Consider the following 20465-nt stretch of genomic DNA (forward strand, 5'->3'; position numbering starts at 1 on the left):
GCCAAGCCGCAGAATCATTAAAAAATAATAATAAATCATGGTTGTTTTAAGCTACTATGTTTTGGAACTGTTTGTTACGCAGCGAAGTTTAATGGAAACAGAAATTAAGACTGTCTCAGTTACCAGTACTTAGATGAGCCAGTTTGTTCACCCATCTTAATCATCAAACTTGGGTGTGAAACACTTTGAATCAATTCCCAAAACTCCATTCCATCTAAACCAAGGTAATGGATGCTTCACCAGTGTATTACAACCCTGAGACAATGTCAAAAGCAGGGTCCCCAAGATGAACGGAAATTCTACTGCTTTAGCCATATAAATTCCATTGTCTCTGTTACACAAAGCCTTCAACAGTCCTGTTTCCATGTTATTCACATGGGGTCTCTGCTTGAGAAGGAGAAGGCAAAGAGATAAAGCCAGTGTGTACCAAAGACAACATGAGATTATGAGTTTTCACCATCATTAGTAATCCCAAAGGGATGACCATGATTACTGCCTTGTTTAAGGGTTTTGAGAATACTAAGTACCAAACCAAAAATTTCCAACTTTGCTGTAGCAGCATTCTGTATGCCCCAGAAGGCTCAAGGAATGTTGTAAACACATCACAAAATTATTCTTAATTAATTAATCCCTTTCCCTGGCCTCCACTTAAATATCTTCCCCCCAAAAAAGGCAAGCCCAATAATATAGACTCTCCATAACACCCTATGCTTGGCTTCTATCCCAGTTATCAGAAGGATAATTATTTATATAAGTTGTCATTAATTGTCTACCCTCACTCATCGCAAAGAAGACTAAAAGCCAAATGCTGGTAATCTCGTACGTGGCTCACTGCCCAGCACACAGAATGCATTAACTGAACAAATGAATGAATGAACAAAGGAATAAGTGAATGAAGATCAACCTCACCTGGCTTCACGTGGCCATCACACCCTTCCTTTCATTTGCTCTGACTGAGCCCTTTGCTTTTTTACCCATATCATCTGCCCATCTAGGTAAGATTCTCAGATCCCTTTCAGAGTAAGGGTAAAAAGTAAATAAAAACAAATGTGAACTGAAAATGCAGATGCAAATCATATTTCATTCCCCTTGGCACTTTCAGGTGAGGAGGTGTGTCCCCATCAGCCCCTGTCTGTCGCCCTTTACCCGACCCCTTCGAACATCTGTTCTGGCTCACCGGCACTGACGTGCTTGGACATGACAGGCAGGGGGTCGGTCTCCTGCTCAGGTTTGATGAGGATGGAGACAGCAGAGGATGCCGTGATCTCCCTGAAAAGGCTGCTCACTCCTTGCGTCGACTCCTTCAGCAAGGAAGTCACATTCTGCGTTGACTCCTTTAAGAGGTCTGAGACCGTAGGAACAAACTTACTCTGCCCATTTAAATCCTTGTTGTCAATGTTGATCGCGAAGAGTATGGAGTTCAGACCTTCGGCAAGAAAGAAAAAGTATGGAGTGTATGCTGTTGAACAGAGTCACACCTCCAACACGATAAGCAACTTGCAGACATTACAGTACATGGGACAGTACACAATAATCTTAAACACTGATTGAAATCTCCCACAACTGCAGTCAGTAGACACCAGCAATCACAGGAGCTAAGTCATTCCAAATTCTCTCCCTGTCAAGAGAGAGGTTAAGCCGTAAATTCAGAGGTCAGACTGCCTAGATTGAATCCCAGCACTGCCACTTATAACCTATGAGACCTTGATCAATCCATTTATATATAACCTCCCTGAGCTTTAGTTTCCTTTCCTGTCAAATGCGGACACAATATCTCTTTCAAAGGATAATTATTAAAGACCATCTCCCACCGAAAACACTCAGCTCAGTAAGCAATCACAAAAGATATGCCAACGTCATTATTATTACTTATGGAAAAACTTGCACTGGTATCCTATGGCCAACAGAGGAAATCATGGTCAAACCCTGACTCTTTCTCATCACTGAATTAGACTAACATACCTCTCAATATGTGGGACTTGGTGTAAAGTTTCAGGAAAGAAAAAAAAAAGGAAGCAACAAAGGATTTGAAAGAAAGAAGTGGCCCGCTGCTGTCAGGTTGTTTCTGCCTTTGAGTGAGCATGAAATGATAAACAATGTAACAATCCACCAACTAACATCATTCCATGGCTTGCATGTTGGCAAATGGTGTACATGACTCTATCACATCTGATTCTCTCACAGCCCTATAAAGGCGATTGCCATGCCATCAGGTTGCCGCCAACGGAGGAGGAAAGTAAAGATAACAAAGCCCACAGGATCTGTCCCAGGTCACCAGCCAGTAAGCGGGTCGAGCCAGGCTTCAAAGGCAGATCTTCTGCCTCCAACTCCCCAGGTCTTTCAATTACACTTGCAAAGCCACAGCCCAAAACCCTCAACCCCATGCTTTTCCTGCTAAGGTATCAAATTCTAGATAAATGGACTCAATGCTCAATGCCATCATTTAAGGAAGGACAGTAGCAAGTGACTCATTAAGTCACGGAAGGACAGGGAAAATTATAGCATCCCTTGGAGTTATAAATTCACTCCCAAGCAGCCTCCTCTGCTCACCAAGCTTCACAGGACCTATCACCCCTGGCCTTGCCCAGGCTTACCAGCTGCCATGGTAGGAAGCATGCTAGACCTTTCTTCATCCATCACAAAAGACCAGTCTTCATAAAAAGTGCTGCAAGTTGAAAGAGAAAAAGAAAAGTCTCTGAATAGTGGTTCTCTGAGTCCATTCGGCAGACAATTCCGTTATATGCCTTCCTGGGAAATCCATGCCTGGTCATCACAGAGTGAGTACAGGAGGTCTCTGCTGAGTTAAAGCTTCTGGTTATAAACTAAGGACTGACTGCATATATCCTATGACTGCCTCATTAGTCCCTTGAGATCTTTATAGAGTCCCGTGAGCTTGAGAGTACTGAAATAGGCATGAGATGTAAATGTGGTATTTATGAAGCAGCAAAGCAGAAGGGAACAGAGAGGTGACTTCCACTCAAGCAATGTCTCCAAAAGACAGGCAGGAAATCCAAGCTAGCCAACAGGTCCCCTCTGATTGGGCTAACACAAGAAGAGAATATTTCAGAAAGAAATTCTAGAACTCCATGGTTCCATCAATCAAGGCATTTGCATGTAATACCTGCTTGGGCTATAAACCCAAAAGCCCAAGTTATCCTGGGAAGGGTTGGGAAGCTAAAAAGGTCCCATGAATCAAAGTGGAGAGAAGGGGACCAGAAAGGCCTACAGGGTCTGTCCAAGGTCATCCAGCATTAAATGGAGCTCAAAAGCAGGTGTTCCAGTCCAATTCCCCAGCTCTTTATCCAGTCCCCTGCTAAGCAGCAACAAGCAAGTATCCTCAACCCTAGCAGATCAGAGAACTCAAAATTAGTGAAGTCAAAGTTAGATTTCACTAAAGCACAGTCAGTGGTGAGTAACCTGTAGTTTAGCAGGAGACTGGACACAGCTGCTGAAGTGACTGAATACAATTAACAGAAAGAGAGAAGAGACACATCATTTTTAATACGCCTACTCCACAGAATGTCTGGAGAAGCCCCATGTCCACACCGGCACTGCAACACTGATTCCCAAAATTTTTATTCTTTAAAAATATGAATCAGTTTTCATGCACATAAATGAATTTTGTTTTCCTACATCAGGGTAGGTAAGTGACTAGTGATTTATGTAAATTCAACTGTGATTCTTAACAGCTGGATTCACTTCAACTGCTCATTGTTAAATTCAACTTTGACGTTGAACGTGCAACTCTGAGCTACTTGCAAATGATGTGGTGGAAATAGCTTGACGAAAGTCCTTTTTTAGGAACATGAGTATGTTCTCCATAACTAAAGCTGGTTAATGCTAGGAAGGTATAGATAGACATTTGGTTCAGACCCTAGGCAGCTCACAGGTGCAGGCAGCACCAGTCGTCCTGGCCCCCAACCCTTCCATTTTAGACCCACAGAATCTGAGCACAAATGGACAAAGCATCACAGGCAGCATCCATGGGAGAACTTCACGGTATTTGTCAGAGCCCTAGCACACAATCCCAGAATGGCTAACAAATTATCGGTAAAGAGGTAACCCTAACGGGCAGAAGAAAGAGAAGGAGACTTGAGCCAGAGAACACTTGGCAAGATAGGAAACCACAGGAATGTTTCATAGCACTAAGGAAATGCCAGCTTATTGAATTAAATGAAATTTCACTGTTGAGGACACGGACATTGCTGGTGTGGAAGTTATTCAAGGAACCAGGGCAGGATTAATCACTGTCCCTTTGTATCATCACATGACAAAAACCTACACATCTGGTCCACCATTCTCAGAAGGAAAATAATAGCTGAAGTCAGAGAGAGACTGGGAGAGAGAAACATCATAAACATCACGAGTACAGGAAAAATGACAAAATCCTCCATGTTTTTGATGAAAATGTGGCTGACTATATTATCATTGATGCATATTCAGTGCCCTCTCCCCACTGCTATGGTGTAAATCATATCTCCCCACCCTGTTGAGTTTGCCTGTGACCATGTGACTTGCTGGCCAGTGAAATGTGAATGGAGGTGAAGCATCACTTTGGGCAGAAGCTTTAAGAGCCAGTGTTTAGTTCAACCATTATCTCCATAGAGATGGAGCCTTCATCAGCCTGGGTCCCTGAGATGAGAATTCCTATTCTCCATGATGGACATGAAGCAGAGAACAGAAATAAACTTGCCTGTGTCAAGCCACTGTGGTTTTGTTGATGTTTGTTATGGCAGCAAAGCCTGGTCTATGCTACCTGATAGAGTGAACGTTATGATCAAGAAAAATAGAAAACATAATAAATTGGGTAGGGGGTGTTTTTTGTTAATAACAAATGACTTCACTCCTCAACTTAAAACTCATATACTCTTCCAGTCAGTTCAGTATTCATTAACCTCAAAAAAAAAAAAAAAAAAAACCATCAGAAAGATTTGTGAAGACAAAACATATGAGACTGGGCACTAAACACCCAACATCTAAAGAGAAAGTAATTCTGAACCTGAAAGAAGCCCAAATTAAAATTCCATGAAGTGAAGAGCAGGCTGTATCCTATGACAACAGCTCTCTCTACACCCCGAGTCTTAATAATAAAAAGCATTTGTTGAGTGCCTGCTACACGCAGGTGCTGTGCTGAGCCCTTTACAGGCCTTCTCTCCTTTAACAAACGGGCTGAGGGAGACTGGGATGAAAATCCAGGCATCTGACTTCAGATTCTGTGATTTTAACTCGCCTACACCCTCTCCCAGAAGCCCAGTCACCTACCTGAGCCTGCCGCGGTCGGCCAAGAGCATGTGCAGGTAGCGTTCTAGCGAGTGTTCATTGAGGGCACAGCGCAGCCAGGCACGGCCTCGGCCCACGTCAGAGGCGATGTGGCGCAGGGAATAGAAGCGCTGCAGCTCGTGCTTGCTGAGGACCTCCTTCACGTAGAACCAGAACACCGGCTCTGTGGAGACAGCAGAGCGGGCAGGGGCTCTCAGCCTGGGACCCAGCCCAGTTCTGCAGTAATATGCCCTGGGGCACCTCTGAGGACTGTAAGAGTTACTTCCTTAGCGCAGAAAAGGAAGATACCAAAGAGTTTACTCAAAATAAAAACAACCCCCAAATCCACCAACCAGAGATGCCTTTGTTAACATTTTCAAGTATTTCCTTGTACTTTTTCCTGTACTTTCCTTTTTATACAAAATCAACATCTATGATAGGCTGGATTATAACCCCCAAAAATAGTCATGTCTTAATCCACAGAACCCGTGAATGTTAGTTTATATGGCAAAGGGAACTTTGCAGATGTGATTCAATTAAGGATCTCGAGAAGGAGAGCTATTGATTATTCTGTGTAGTCTTCATGGGCCATGGTCACCACAAGTGCCTTTATAAGAGGAAGGCAGAGGGAGATTGGACACAGAAGAGGAGAAGGTGATGTTACCGGTGGAAAATTAGTTATTTTCACGAGGGAAGTAATTTCCCCATGAGGATGGGGATCTCCATTATGGTTCACTGATTATTTAAAATTAAAGGGGTTCCCCTTCCTGAATTCCCAATATCCCATCTCCATCCATCTCTTCATGGAAAAGGTCCAATCTTATCTTCAGCAAGGCCAAGACAAAACCAATGTACAGAGTTTCTGCTCCATGTTGCAGTCCAGCCCAGCCCAGCACCAGCTAGCTTAGTGCCTGTCCAGCTGCTGTGCTGCGGTATTCAGGCTCCATCCCAAAGCCTGCATGTGAAGGCTGCATGGCCACAGGCCACATGGCTGCTGAGGCCACATGGCTATGGAGAGGAGGCACAGGAGTGCAGGGGGAGAGCACGGGTCACCTGGGTGAGAGAGGGGGAGAGAGAGTTCTTTGCTTCCCTGGGGTTACAACCAGGAGCTTGGGTTTGGGATGAATCAGGTGTCTTTTCAAAAGAATAAATCAACTTCCCAAGCTCTCATGGGCTTTGGATGAGTTTACACCCCCTAGTTAGACTGACAGGCTTCTTTGGTCAAGCACTTCCCCTTCACCCCCCAACAATCTGGTGCTGGAGTGGGGAAAGGGAGGAGTGTTAATCCCCTTGATGGAGCAAGGCTGTGATCCCCTAGAGTGTGAAGCTGTAGCTTCCTGGTGAAGCCAACAGGTTCATGCTCCCCAGTTTACTCAGTTCAATATCTAGTTCCCTTTGCTACCCTTTTCTTTTCTAAATAATTAGCTGAAAACCAATGGTATTGAAGAATCCAAAGCTTACCATGGTTGAGTGACCTGCCCATGGACGAGTGACCTCGTCTTTGACATGGAGATGACCTTGGTGGTTATGAGGACTGAGGTCAGATCTGAAGTGTTTAGTGCAATAACTGGTATGTAGTAGTGCTTAATAAATAGTATTGGCTATTGTCGTTGTTACTATTATTGGCAGCAAGAAAAAGTGTTGATATTAAGTAAAGAAAACTGATCACAAAATTAGGTATACACTAGAATTACAACTACAAAAGTATCTGTGTGGGTGGAGATAATAACGGGGGGATGTGAGGAGGTATGTGACTATTTTATCAATAAAAAAAAGTTTCTTAGCTTTCCCTCAAATCCTTAAATTTGTCCATATTCTCAGACCTATGGAAATCTGTCCTAAGGAATTAGAAATGAGGACAATTAGTTATGTACAAGGATGTTCAAAGCAATATGCAGAGAAGAGTGGCAATATCTCATATTCCCAGCTATAGAGAAATAGTTAAATTAATAGGGAAGCCATTAAAAAATCATGTTTCCAAAGATCTTTAAATGTTACAAATACATGTTCAAGATATAGAAGGGAATAAACACACACATATATAATTTTGTACCCACCAAGGTCATCTCCATGTCAAAGATGAGGTCCAAGGCCTGCACAAGTAACTAATGCAGCAATACACAATCAGTCAGCAATACAACAGAATGGGATCTCAGAGCTGCAAACCATAAAATCACACTGCCTTGTGAAACAAGGAAGGCATCTTCATTCTTTAAAATGATCATGTTCACAAATGCCTAATATTCTTAGGGAGAAGATGCTGAGTCTGCTGCTAGACAGTGATTCTAATCCAGCAGCTAAGCAGACACACAGACCCCTCTGAGAATGTGACAAGATCTTTGAACCCTCCCTCCAGAAGGATGCACATACACACATCTCCATGAACTGGAATCCAGGTTAATAAGCTCACTCTAATATTTCAGCTCACCTAGCAACAACTGCCTTCTAATTGAGAGCCATTAACTTGGTGAGGCTATGGGCTACCAGGCAGAGACTAGAAGGACTCATCCCTAACAAGCTTCCAGACCAGTGCGCAAGACAACAGGTGAAGAGATTGTTCACTGGAATGACCTTTGGCAGGTCACTCAATCAGGTTAAACTTTGGATTCCTCTCCCTTAACAAAAGCCCCAAAATACAGCATCACCTGGATTACTGGGGTTACTGGGGTAATTGGAGAAAATGGAGGTAAACTGCTGAGTATGATGCCCAGTCCATGATGACTAACCACTGTCTACTTGATAATTACTTCTTATATGAGAGCATTTGTATTGTTTCCTCTTCTCCTTTTTCTGTTAACAGCATCTAAATGTCTATATACATATGAGTGTGCATACGTATTTGTGGATCATGCCAATCTCTGGGTTCATTTACAATAAACATCCCAAGAGTAACTGAAAAAAATCCCCAACAGGGCAGTTCATTCAGAACAACCTTCTGTCTTGATGCCTAAATGACACACAAATCCCCTTCCCAAACCCAAACTGCAAAAGTATGTTAACAGCCTTCTTTCCACTGAAAGCCTCTCTCAGAAACCAGAACAGGGGGAATTTGGTGACAGCAATGCTCTGAGTGGGCCGGCCAGCAAACCTGTTTTCAAACACAACAAATCGTCGTCGGCAGCCGTCCGTCTCGAGAGACGATGGTGTAGCTTCTTAAGAGTCTATCTGCACCGCCGAGAATGGTTGTGCAGTCTGACTCGGGAGTGACACGGTATCTGTCTCCTCCCGTGTTGAATCGACATCTTGCGATGACGCTGGAGTGTCCTCTCCAGTGAAGCTGAAGCTACAGAGCCTGGGCAGGGTGATATGGAGGGTCTGCTGTTGCCCATGCAGCAGACCCCCCCTCTCTTCGCAGCTGAAGGGTCCAAGGGAAAGACGGAGTCAATACAGCTTGGCTTCAGGTGCGCCGCAGGAGTTGCCGGTGTTGACTACAACGTCAAACCGCCTTAGGGACTCCGGCTCCGGATTTTCTGTCGGGGTTTACTCCCTTAGCCTTTCCCCTGAAGAGGTATGCCACAAGGCAGCGGAGGTTTTTTGGAGTCAGAGTTTTCCTTCTCTGATGTGCCCTGACTGGAAGATCGAACCAGCGACACTTAGCTCGCAGGCCGACGCTCAATCCACTGAGCCAAACCAGCCAAGGGCCTAAACACAACAAATAACCATCTGGATATCCATCATGGTTCAAATCAAGTGACTCTTCATCCATAATCTCTCTTTCTTGAAAACTGCAGTCACCTCTCTGACCTTGAATGCACATAAACACTTTAAGGTATGTTTTCACCTTCCAATTTCTCAAATTGCTTACCACTACAGAATCCTTCTAAAGCTGCCAGAGTGATGCTGATGATAAGAATTATCCCAGCAGGGCTCCACTTCCACTGCCAGAATTAATGTGATCTATTTAAAGTGCCGCTCACCTGCCACTTAATGCTTGCAGTGTCCGTAATTTAATTTGCAAATATACACTGATCTCTTACTGCTTTGAAACAAGAGGCTAATTCCAAAAGGTGAGGGCTCCTGGCTCCCCCCAACTTCGGAAAGCCATCTGCCAACCAGAACAAAAGCCAGGAAGGGGATTACTGAGGCAAGCAACCTGGGGGCTGCTCATTAACAGAAGATAACTAATAAATAACACAGAGCTTTGGCAAAGTTTCTAACAAGCCTCAACTTTAATTGATGCCAAGAATTCAAGAATTATGCTTTGGAGACCAAGGAGGAGCAAAACCTTAACTCCGATTCTAGTTCATATTGTGTGACTTTAGGCAACTTATTTTGTCCTTCATCTTCCTCATCTATAAAATGGGGTTTTTAATGAAAGAAAAAAAAATGAGGAAATAAACATGTAAAGTGCTTAGTGCCAAGGCACCAAGGCAGCCAAACAACATCCCAGAAGAAAACTGTTTCTTCTTTGTAAAAGCAGCACCCTTCTTTCCTAGGGGAACTGTGTTCCATTCGAAGTTGCCTCCAGCACTACCAACCTTCCCTTCCCTTCCCTACCTGGGTGGGCAGGTAACCTAGGCTGGGCAATCACCTGGCCACAGGAGACCATACACGTGACGCACCTTACAAGCCCCATGCTCATCTTAGCCCTGTTTGATACTTTGTGTATGTGTATTTTTACTGTATTCATCCTGATTTTTTGAAATATTGCATGAAAATATTATTTATCTTGATTGCTGAGCTTTTGGTACTCCTGTTAGCAGAGGTAGCTAGTTAGTTAAGGAAAGGAACAAATGGAATTGGGCATTAAGCCTAATTCACTAGGAAGCCACATCATTCACAGGCTCCCCAGGGGATAGCTGCATCCTCCACTAGGTGGACTTAATCCCTGGGGGAGCAGGAAGAATCTCCCTGGGGGACATCCAGTAGCGGGATTATCTGGGAAAGAGTAGGAGAAATTCCTTCGCTAGGTGCATGTACAGTAGAAACCGATATGACAAAGCAGGACTTTGAGACACACACAGTAGGAGCCAAAGTGGTGGCAAAAAGGGGCAGTCTAGCCTGGAAAACCTGAGAAAAGGACTGGAAGGCTAGTGGAAATGACCTAGCACAAGTACATGAAGGACTGGGAAATAGGTTAGTTTGGAAGAAAGCCCGCTCTCTCCCAAGCCCAAGGTAAATACAATCAAAAGTCATCAAAGGCTTCTCGGTAGCAGCTGCACAGCCCCAATCCCAGGCCTGGGCGCAGCGGCGCAGTGCTGGCCCCAGCGCAGCCCAGAGCAGAGACTGCACTGCACTACCAGAGCCCTGGGTGACTGCGTTACAATTCTTGATCCCGACCCTAGTGTTACAGAGCAGGGACCCCAAGGAGATAGGAGGGGCTTTGACCATAAAATGGGGATGAAAAGCTTTAATACTGCGTAAAGTACTACAAGTGGCCACAATCAGTTACCCTGCCCACTGAGTCACAGGCCACAGTCAGGGATTTAAAAATAAGGCAGCAGCCATTTGCAAGGGGAAAACCATGCAGCTTTGAAAGGCAAGGGAGAGCTCCACACGGTTTGCAAGAAGGCTGGGAATTCCATGTGGTTCTGGATTAAGAAAGAGTTGGCGGGCACCGCAACACAGGCAAAACCTCCCCAATCAGGCTCGAGTGATTGGGAGCTGCTGGTAAAACTGAAGTGCGTCTGGTAAGTAGGGAAACAGTATCTCTGACTTTTCTAAAACTAGCCTGGTTTGGCAGGGGGAGGCAGAACTATGTGTTTCTGGGTGTTTTAAAGAAAATAAAACATAACGGCAGAAATCTGCCATTAATCTAAACCTGTATAAGCTTTAAATAAACAATTCCTTCTCTTTTCACCAAACTCTGATATTGAGAGTTATGCTTTTGGTGGCAGGCAATCAGGCCCCTCATAACTGAACAGCCCGTGGGCTCTGTTTCAATCGAGGCAGCCTGTGGGTTCTGTTACACTAGTGGGCACTTATGCTCACCAGCCAGGCCCAGGACTTACTCCAAAGTGAAACAGAGCTAAGCCACCTGGTCCTGATGTAACACCAAGCACCTGAGGACAGTCCTTTGTTTTTACTCCAATAAATCTTACCACTACACCTCATCCTCCTGTGTGGAGGTCCCCAAAACGCTTTACTCTTGACTCCATCCTAGAACCTTATTTCCACCAGCAACATTCATATAAATTTTGTGGCTGAAGTAAGTGTGTCACTGGCCTCACCCCAGTCCCAGCCCTGGATCACAGGTTCTCCCCACAACTTCTACCTGAACCAGTAGAAGAAAGGCCTTATCTCCCTCTTCAACCAAAGTCAGCAAGCAATGGCCCAAGGGCCAAATTCAGCCCACCACCTATTTTTGCAAGTAAACACAGACCTACCCATTTGTTTATATATTGTCTGTGGCTGCTTTCCTACCAGAACAGCAGAGCTAGGGAGTTGTGACAGAGACCTATGGCCTAAAATAATTCTTCTTAAGGAAGAATCTTGCCACACTATTATGGAAGTAGAAGCTCTAATAATCTTGTAAACCTGGAGCCACGTGGGACCATTTTCACCCTATCATATAGAGCAAGCCCACCTAGGAAAGATGCCAACCCAGAGAGAAGTGGGCTGAGAGAGACAGACAGATGTGGGAGGAGCTAAGCCCCAAACCCGCTCAATCTCTAGATTTCTTAGTTACTTGAGTCAACAAATGCTCCTTTTTGCTTAAGTCTGTGTAGTTGTCACTTACAACCAGAAGAAGCCTAATGCCGTTGAAATGGGGTGCAAAATAAGACCACAAAACAGGAGATATCCCCACGCATCCACCACCGCCCACAGTTGGGGGGAGGGGGTAAAGCCGATGATAGGACTTAAGATACTTTCCATAACAACGACAAGGTGAGGGAAGCGGGCTGCTGCCCCAGGGTAAAAGGACTACAAACATGACTTTTAGGGCGTATCCTGACTGTGACCTAGCCAGAGGAGGTGGAAGCCTCGAGTCACTGAGTCACTCTTGCCCTGACTAAAGATGGTAACCAAAGGAAGGTAAAACATATGGGGGAACTGGCAGATGTAGCTCATTATAGGAAGGGCCAGATATGAGGTCAGATTGGAAGCTCCAGGTCAGGATTTAAAATAAGGGCTGTCTGAAAGAGAAGGAGGGATTCTGCCATGCTGCCTGTAGTGAGGGAGGAACTACATCTGCTCCACTGAGGATTCGGCCATGTGGCCTGGGTTAGTAAGAAAGAGGGAGTTAGTCCACCATGGGAGAGAGAAGGAGAAGTAGCAGCCATGCCGAGCTGGAGTGAGGAATGGGCAGCCATGAGGGATCTGGCCATGAGGTCTGAGAGAGAAAGCAGCTAGGCAGTTTGTAGTTGGGTTTCTGCCATGCGGCCAGGTGCAGTAAGGAAACAGCAGCCAGGAGGGAGAGAATAGCATGCTGCTAATCTGCTTGTGCCCACTCTAGCTGACTCCAAAGCCACAAAGGACTCTGCCTTGCAAGATGCTGACCTGCCCCGCAGACCCGGACTCTATCTGGACCCTTGGTACTTGGGATATACAAAGAGGCCACTTTCTTGGGACGTGTGCCTTACTGGACTCCACCATGAACCAATTTAACATGGCACATGATTCCATGAACCACTACATGGAGGCTGAGGACAACGTACCCCAGATCCTAAAGGAGAAAGCTGCTGCAAGAGGATGGTAACTTTGAAACCCACGAGTGCACTTTCCAGAGGGGATGGAGATCTGTTTGCACAGCTGGCTTAAGAACAGATAAGGATATGGGGAATTTCTAGTTTTGGTGGTTTTGGCTTAGAGCCTGGTGTGGAGCAAGGGAAGTGCTGGGACTCATGGGAGAACAGGGCTCTGAGAAGGAGTGCTCCCAGCCCCTTCAAGGTTGGAATCCTGTAAATAAAAACCTGTTTCCCCCAACACTGATTATTAGGTCATACATTAAGGCACCATGTGTACAAGCCCCAGTTTGCTTGGTTACACAATGAGGGGAGGTGGGTGCATTCTTCAATTATCTAACAACCATTTATGGAAACTGACAAACTTCAGGCACTGAGCAATGCCTGTGTGCGCTAAAGGGGCATTGCTTGAAAATAAACAACAACAAAAAGAATTACTCAACAAGAAACAAAAACCCCAACTACAGATCTAGGCTCCTTGTAAACAGAGAAAGGCTTGTTTTTCTCACATACTTAGTCTGGAAGCAGACAGCTGGTTCAAAGGCTCTGTCACAGACAGATCTCCAATGTCTTGACCTCCACCTCACTGTCTCAGAGGATTGTCACATCCACAAATGAAGCAAGAAGAAAGAGGACAGGATAAAGCCAGCGCTATATCCCTGGGATAAGTAATCCCAGAAAAACCACAAGGGAGTGAAGAAAAGAATGTCAAGATCAGCTAATGACTCACAATCCATTACCTAGAGAAGGATATGATTCAGTATTCCAGCCCAAGACCTGGCACAGACACTCCCAAATCCCATCACACCCCAAAGCAGATAAGCCCGACTACAAGATACAAGCGGATCCACAAAGCAGTTTCAAATAAAGGCTATAGTTTTGTCACATGGTCATCCCCCAACCAGCCACAAGACTGACTTCTGGCAGTAGGACACAGGGACTATAGTTTAAATGTGAACCATACATAATAAAGACTTATACAAAATATATAAACTTAGTACTTTTTTGTTTTTAAATTGTAAAATACCAGACTGGTACATAATCTGACGCCACCAGGAGCAGATCCAGGAAGTGCAGATCAATCTAAGAAGCAGCAACAAACAAGAAGAGTCACAAAAATTGGGGAGACAGAGAAGCGATCCCTCATCGAAAGGAAAGGAAGAATCCCCAGAAAGAGTGCTAAGTGAAACAGAGGGAAGCAAACTATCAGACATGGAATTCAAAAGATGGATTATAGGGAAGCTCAATGAGATCAGCAAGTTCAAAGAAAACTACAAAGAACTCCAAGGAAACTATAAGGAACTCCAGGGAAACGACAAGGAACTTACTGAGAATTACACCAGCATGAAGAAGGACATAGAAGCTATCAATAAGAGCCAGGAGGAAATGAAGAATACAATTTCTGAATTGAAGAACACAGTAGAAAGAATTAAAAACAGGCTAGAGGAAGCAGAAGATCGGATCAGTGATCTGGAGGACAACGTAGAAAAAAATTCCCAGACAGTGCAACAAAATGAAAAAAACACTGAGAGCGCGTAACCTCTAGGAGCACAGGCCCGGCAGCCATGGCGGTGGAAGGAGACATGAAATGTGTCAAGATCTTGCTCTACGTGTTTCTGCTGGCCTTTTGTGCCTGTGCGGTGGGACTGATCGCTGTGGGTACTGGGGCCCAGTACATCCTCAATCAGACTATCAGCCAAGGGGTCACTCTTGGCTCCGTGTTGCCTGTGGTCATCATTGCAGTGGGAACCTTCCTCTTCCTGGTGGCCATTGTGGGTTTCTGTGGGGCCTGCAAAGAGAACCACTGTCTTATGATCACATTTGTCATATTCCTCTCCCTTATCATGCCTGTGGAGGTGGCCGCAGCCATTGCTGGCTATGTGTTTAGAGAAAAGGTGATGTCAGAATTTAATGAGGAATTCCGGCAGCAGATGAAGAATTACCCCAAACAGAACCAGACAATTTCGTTCCTGGATGAGATGCAGAAAAATTTCAAGTGCTGTGGGGCTGCTAACTCCACAGATTGGGAGACGATCCCTCTTGAGCCCAAGGGCCATGTCCCTGACTCCTGCTGCATCAATGTCACTGAGGGCTGTGGGATTAATTTCAATGTGAAGCAAATCCATCCTGAGGGCTGTGTGGAGAAGATTGGGTTCTGGCTGAGGAACAGAGTGCTGGTGGAGGCTGGGGCAGCCCTGGGCATTGCCTTTGTGGAGGTCCTGGGAATTGTCTTTGCCTGCTGCCTTGTGAAGAGCATCCAAAGCGGCTATGAGGTGATGTAGAGGGTCTGGTCTCTTCAGTCCCTCATTTCGGAGAGTGGGGTAGTATACTCCACATTTTTCAATTAAACGGATTATTTTTTCAGACCAAAATAAATAAATAAATAAATAAAACACTGAAAAAGAATGAAGAGGTTTTAAGAGAGCTGCTGGGCAACATAAAACGTAATAATATCCGTATCATAGGAATTCCAGAAGGAGAAGAAGAGGAGCAAGGGACAGAAAACCTGTTTGAAAAACTAATGACAGAAACTTCCCTAACTTGATGAGAGGAAGAGTCATGCAAGTCCAGGAAGCACAGAGGATCCTAATGAACAGGAACCCCAACAGGCCCACTTCAAGACACATCATAATTAAAATGGCAACATTCAAAGACAAAGAGAGAATCCTAAAAGCAGCAAGAGAGAAACAGCTAATAACATACAAGGGAGCTCCAATAAGGCTATCATCAGATTTCTCAGCAGAAACACTACAAGCCAGAAGGGAATGGCAAAAAATATACCAAGCAATGAAAAACAAAGGCCTACAACCAAGAATACTCTACCCAGCAAGGCTCTCATTCAAAATGGAAGGTGAAATAAGGAGTTTCCAAGACAAAAGAAGGCTAAAAGAATACATCTCCACCAAACCAGCATTGCAAGAGATGCTGAAGGGTCCACTTTAAGAAAATGAAGAAACAGAGAGAGACAGAGAGGAACACAGGTACAAAGGGGGAAAATGACAATGAATAAGTACCTATCGGTAATAACCTTAAATGTAAATGGATTAAATGCTCCAATCAAAAGACACAGGGTAGCTGAATGGATTAGAAAGCATGACCCACATATATGCTGTCTACAAGAGACCCACCTTAGAACAAATGATCTACACAGACTGAAAGTGAAGGGATGGAAAAAAGTATTTCAAGCAAATGGACATGAAAAAAAAGCTGGAGTAGCAATACTGATATCAGACAAAACAGATTTCACAGCAAAGGCCATAAAAAGAGACAAAGAAGGACATTTCATAATACTTAAGGGAAAAATCCATCAAGAGAATATAACTGTTGCAAACATATATGCACCCAAATATGTAAGGAAACTTTTGAAAGACTTCAGGAAGGATACAGACAGCAACACACTCATAGTAGGGGACTTTAACACCCCATTGTCAACAATGGACAGATCTTCGAAGCAAAGAAACACCAAAGATATTGAGGCATTGAACAACACTCTAGATCAGTACTTCTCAACCTTCCTAATACCACGACCCTTTAATACAGTTCCTCATGTTGTGGTGACCCCCCAACCATAAAATTATTTTCTTTGCTATTTCATAACTATAACTTTGCTACTGTTATAAATTGTAATGTAAATATCTGATATGCAGGATGTATTATCATTGTTACAAATTGAACATAATTAAAGCATAGTGGTTAATCACAAAAAACAATATGTAATTATATATGTGTTTTCCGATGGTCTTAGGTGAGCCCTGTGAAAGAGCTGTTCAACCCCCAAAGGGGTTGCGACCCACAGGTTGAGAACCGCTGCTCTAGATCAAATGGACTTAGTTGATATATATAGAACTTTTCACCCCAAAGAAGCAAAATATACTTTCTTTTCAAGTGCAAATGGAACATTTTCAAAGATAGACCAAGTGGTAGGACACAAGACAAGCCTCAACAAATTCAAGAAAACTGAAATTATATCAAGCATCTTCTCAAGTCACAATGGCATAAAACTGGAAATCAACCTCAAGGAAAAAACTCAAAAACTGAAATTCAAACTCATGGAGAATGAATAACATGCTATTAAATAATGAATGGGTTAACAATGACATCAAGGAAGAAATCAAAAAGTTTCTGGAAACTAATGATAATGAACACACAACAGCCCAAAACCTACGGGATACAGCGAAAGCAGTCCTGAGAGGGAAGTTCATAACAATACAGGCCTACCTAAAAATGATAGAAGAATTTCTAATAAAAATATCTAACCCTACAGCTACAAGAACTAAAGGAACAACAAAAAACAAAGCCCAGAGCGAGTAGAAGGAAGGAAGTCATCAAGATCAGAACAGAATTAAATGACAGAGATTAAACAAACAATTCAAAAGATCAAAAAGTAGGAGCTGGTTCTTTGAAAAGGTAAACAAAATCGACAAGCCTTTAACCAGGTTCATCAAGAAAAAAAGAGAGCGGACCCAAATAAACAAAATCAGAAATGAAAGAGTAGAAATCACAACCTATTCCAAAGTAATACAAAGGATTATAAGAAATTATTACGAACAACTGTATCACAAGAAATTTGACAACCTAGATGAAATGGACAAATATCTGGAAACATAGAATCTTCCAAAACTGAATCAAGAAGAAGCAGAAAGCCTGAACAGACCAATAACAACTAGTGAAATTGAAGCAATAATCAAAAAACTCCCAGCACACAAAAGCCCTGGACTGGATGGCTTCACAGGTGAATTTTACAAACCATTTAGGGAAGAACTAACGCCTATCCTTTTCAAACTATTCCAAAAATCCAAGAAGAGGGAAGACTCCCAAACTCTTTCTATAAAGCCAGTATAACCCTAATTCCAAAACCAGATCAAGACACAACAAAGAAAGAAAACTACAGGCCAATATCGCTGATGAACATAGATGCTAAAATCCTCAACAAAATATTGGCAAACAGGATCCAGCAACACATTAAAAAGATCATACACCATGATCAAGTGGGATTCATCCCAGGAATGCCAGGATCATTTAATATCCACAAATCAATAAATGTAATACACCACATAAACAAAATGAAAGACAAAAACCACATGATTATATCAATCAAATGCAGAAAAAGCATTTGATAAAGTACAACACCCATTTATGATGAAAACTCTCAGCAAAATGGGAATAGAGGGAGCATATCTCAACATAATAAAGGCCATATACAAGAAACCTGAAGCCAACATCATACTCAATGGACAAAAACTGAAAGCATTCCCTCTGAGGTCAGGAACAAGACAAGGATGTCCACTCTCTCCACTCCTATTCAACATAGTCTTGGAAGTTCTAGCCATAGCAATCAGACAAGAAAGAGAAATAAAAGGCATCCAAATTGGAAAAGAGGAAGTAAAACTGTCATTATTTGCAGACGACAAGAGAGTGTACATAGAAAACCCTATAGACTCCACAAAAAAACTACTCAACCTAATAAGTGAATTTGGCAAAATAGCAGGGTACAAAGTCAATATTCAGAAACTGAAGGCATTTCTGTACACCAACAATAAAATATGAGAGATAGAAACTAGAAAAAAAATCCCATTTACCATAGCAACAAGAAAAATAAAGTACCTAGGAATAAACTTAACCAAGGAGGTAAAAGACCTGTACTCAGAAAACTACATAACAATGAAGAAAGAAATTAAGAAAGATACAAATAAATGGAAGCATATACCATATTCATGAATGGGAAGAAGCAACATCATTAAAATGTCCATACTACCCAAAGCAATTTATAGATTCAATGCAATCCCTATTAAAATACCAATGACATATTTCACAGACCTAGAACAAATACTTCAAAAGTTTATATGGAACCAAAAAAGAGCCCGAATAGCCACAGCAATCTTGAGGAGGAAGGACACAGTAGGAGGAATCACAATACCTGATATCAAACTATACTACAAGGCCATGGTAATCAAAACAGTCTGGTACTGGCAATAAGAACAGACATATAGTTCAATGGAACAGAATACAGAAATAAACCTATGTCTATATGATCAAATAATATTTGACAAAGGGGGAAGGAGCATAAAATGGGGTGAAAAGAGCCTCTTCAACAAATGGTGTTGGGAGAACTAGACAGGGACATGCAAAAAAATGAAACTAGACCTCCAACTTACACCATACACCAGAATAAACTCAAGATGTATCAAAGACTTAAATGTAAGCCATGGAAGCATAAAATTGCTAGAGGAAAACATAGGCAGGAAAATTTCAGGTATCCTGCGTAGCAACATTTTCACTGATATATCTCTTAAGGCAAGGGAAATAAAGGAAAGAATAAACAAATGGGACTACATCAAACTAAAGAGTTTCTGCTCAGCAAAAGAAAACATCAGCAAGATGAAAAGGAAACCAACCATATGGGAAAATATATTTGCCAATGATACCTCGACAAGGGATTGATCTCCAAAATATATAAAGAACTTAAACAACTCAACAACCCAATTAAAAAATGGGCAAAGGACCTGAACAAACACTTCTCCAAAGAGGACATACAGAGGCTCCATAGACATATGAAAGAATGCTCAACATCACTAGCGATCAGAGATGCAAATAAAAACCACAATGAGATACCACCTCACACTGGTCAGAATGGCCATCATCAACAAATCAACAAACAACTTGTGCTGGTGAGGATGCAGAGAAATGGGAACCCTACTGCACTGCTGGTGGGAATGGAGACTCGTGCAGCCACTATGGAAAACTGTATGGAATTTCCTCAAAAAACTAAAAATGGGACTGCCTTTTGAACCAGCAATTCCATTGCTAGGATTATATCCAAAGAATCCTGAAACACTAATTCAAAAGAACCTATGCACCCCTATGTTCATAGCAGCACTATTTACAATAGCCAAGTGCTGGAAACAGTGTAAGTGCCCATCTGTAGATGAATGGATCAAAAAACTGTGGTACATTTACACAATGGAGTACTATGTAGCAGAAATAAAGAAGGAACTCCTGCCATTTGCAACAACATGGATGGAACTAGAGAGAATTATGCTTAGCGAAATAGGCCAGGCAACAAAAGAAAAATACCTTATGCTATCACCTATTACAGGAGACTAATGAACAACATAAACAAATGAGCAAAATTGAACCAAAGGGCATAAGCCTATGATCTCATTACCTAAGTGATTGCCAGTACATATAGGTCTCACCTAATCCTGTCTGCATTGGTGCCTCATGAGACTCAACGGTTTGGCTGAACTAAGTGGCTGGAATACAACAAGGAAACCAGCCTGTTAAACCAAGCATGCCATGGTCCGGGGACAGCCAACTGAACTTGAGTCTGCACGATCCTTCCCCTTGGGGGAAGGCCACCCTCCCCTCCACACCCCAACTTTTAGGAGGGATTTCAGGACCCAAGGGTAGGTAGGACGACGACCATGTCCAGCTTGAAGCAGCTAGAGGAGCACAAGACCTTCGATCATTGTCCTTTGTAAGATTATAAAGGGTCTTAAGTCTGAGAAAGGGGAATTGTTATTTTTTATTGTTATAAAAAATTAATTAATTTTTTTTAAAAGAAGAATATAGGAAAGGGTG

The 20465-nt window shown here is 43.0% G+C and overlaps 1 protein-coding gene and 1 pseudogene across 2 annotated transcripts in view; one reads left to right on the forward strand and one right to left on the reverse strand.

The window, feature by feature from the left end:
• SNX29 (sorting nexin 29) overlaps positions 1 to 20465 on the reverse strand; it is a 581450-nt gene that overhangs the window by 491624 nt on the left and 69361 nt on the right. For both annotated transcript variants that reach the window (XM_090279147.1, XM_090279146.1), the window contains 3 exons: positions 5263 to 5443; positions 2595 to 2665; positions 1178 to 1426 (listed from right to left, as the gene is read on the reverse strand). In XM_090279147.1, the coding sequence (XP_090135273.1) occupies positions 1178 to 1426; positions 2595 to 2665; positions 5263 to 5443 (501 nt within the window). The remainder of the gene's footprint in view (positions 1 to 1177; positions 1427 to 2594; positions 2666 to 5262; positions 5444 to 20465) is intronic.
• LOC150009255 (CD63 antigen pseudogene) lies at positions 14420 to 15241 on the forward strand (annotated as a pseudogene).

Source organism: Furipterus horrens, unplaced genomic scaffold (genome assembly GCF_987537825.1).
Source record: "Furipterus horrens unplaced genomic scaffold, mFurHor1.1.pri manual_scaffold_5, whole genome shotgun sequence".
NCBI classification, from domain to species: domain Eukaryota; kingdom Metazoa; phylum Chordata; class Mammalia; order Chiroptera; family Furipteridae; genus Furipterus; species Furipterus horrens.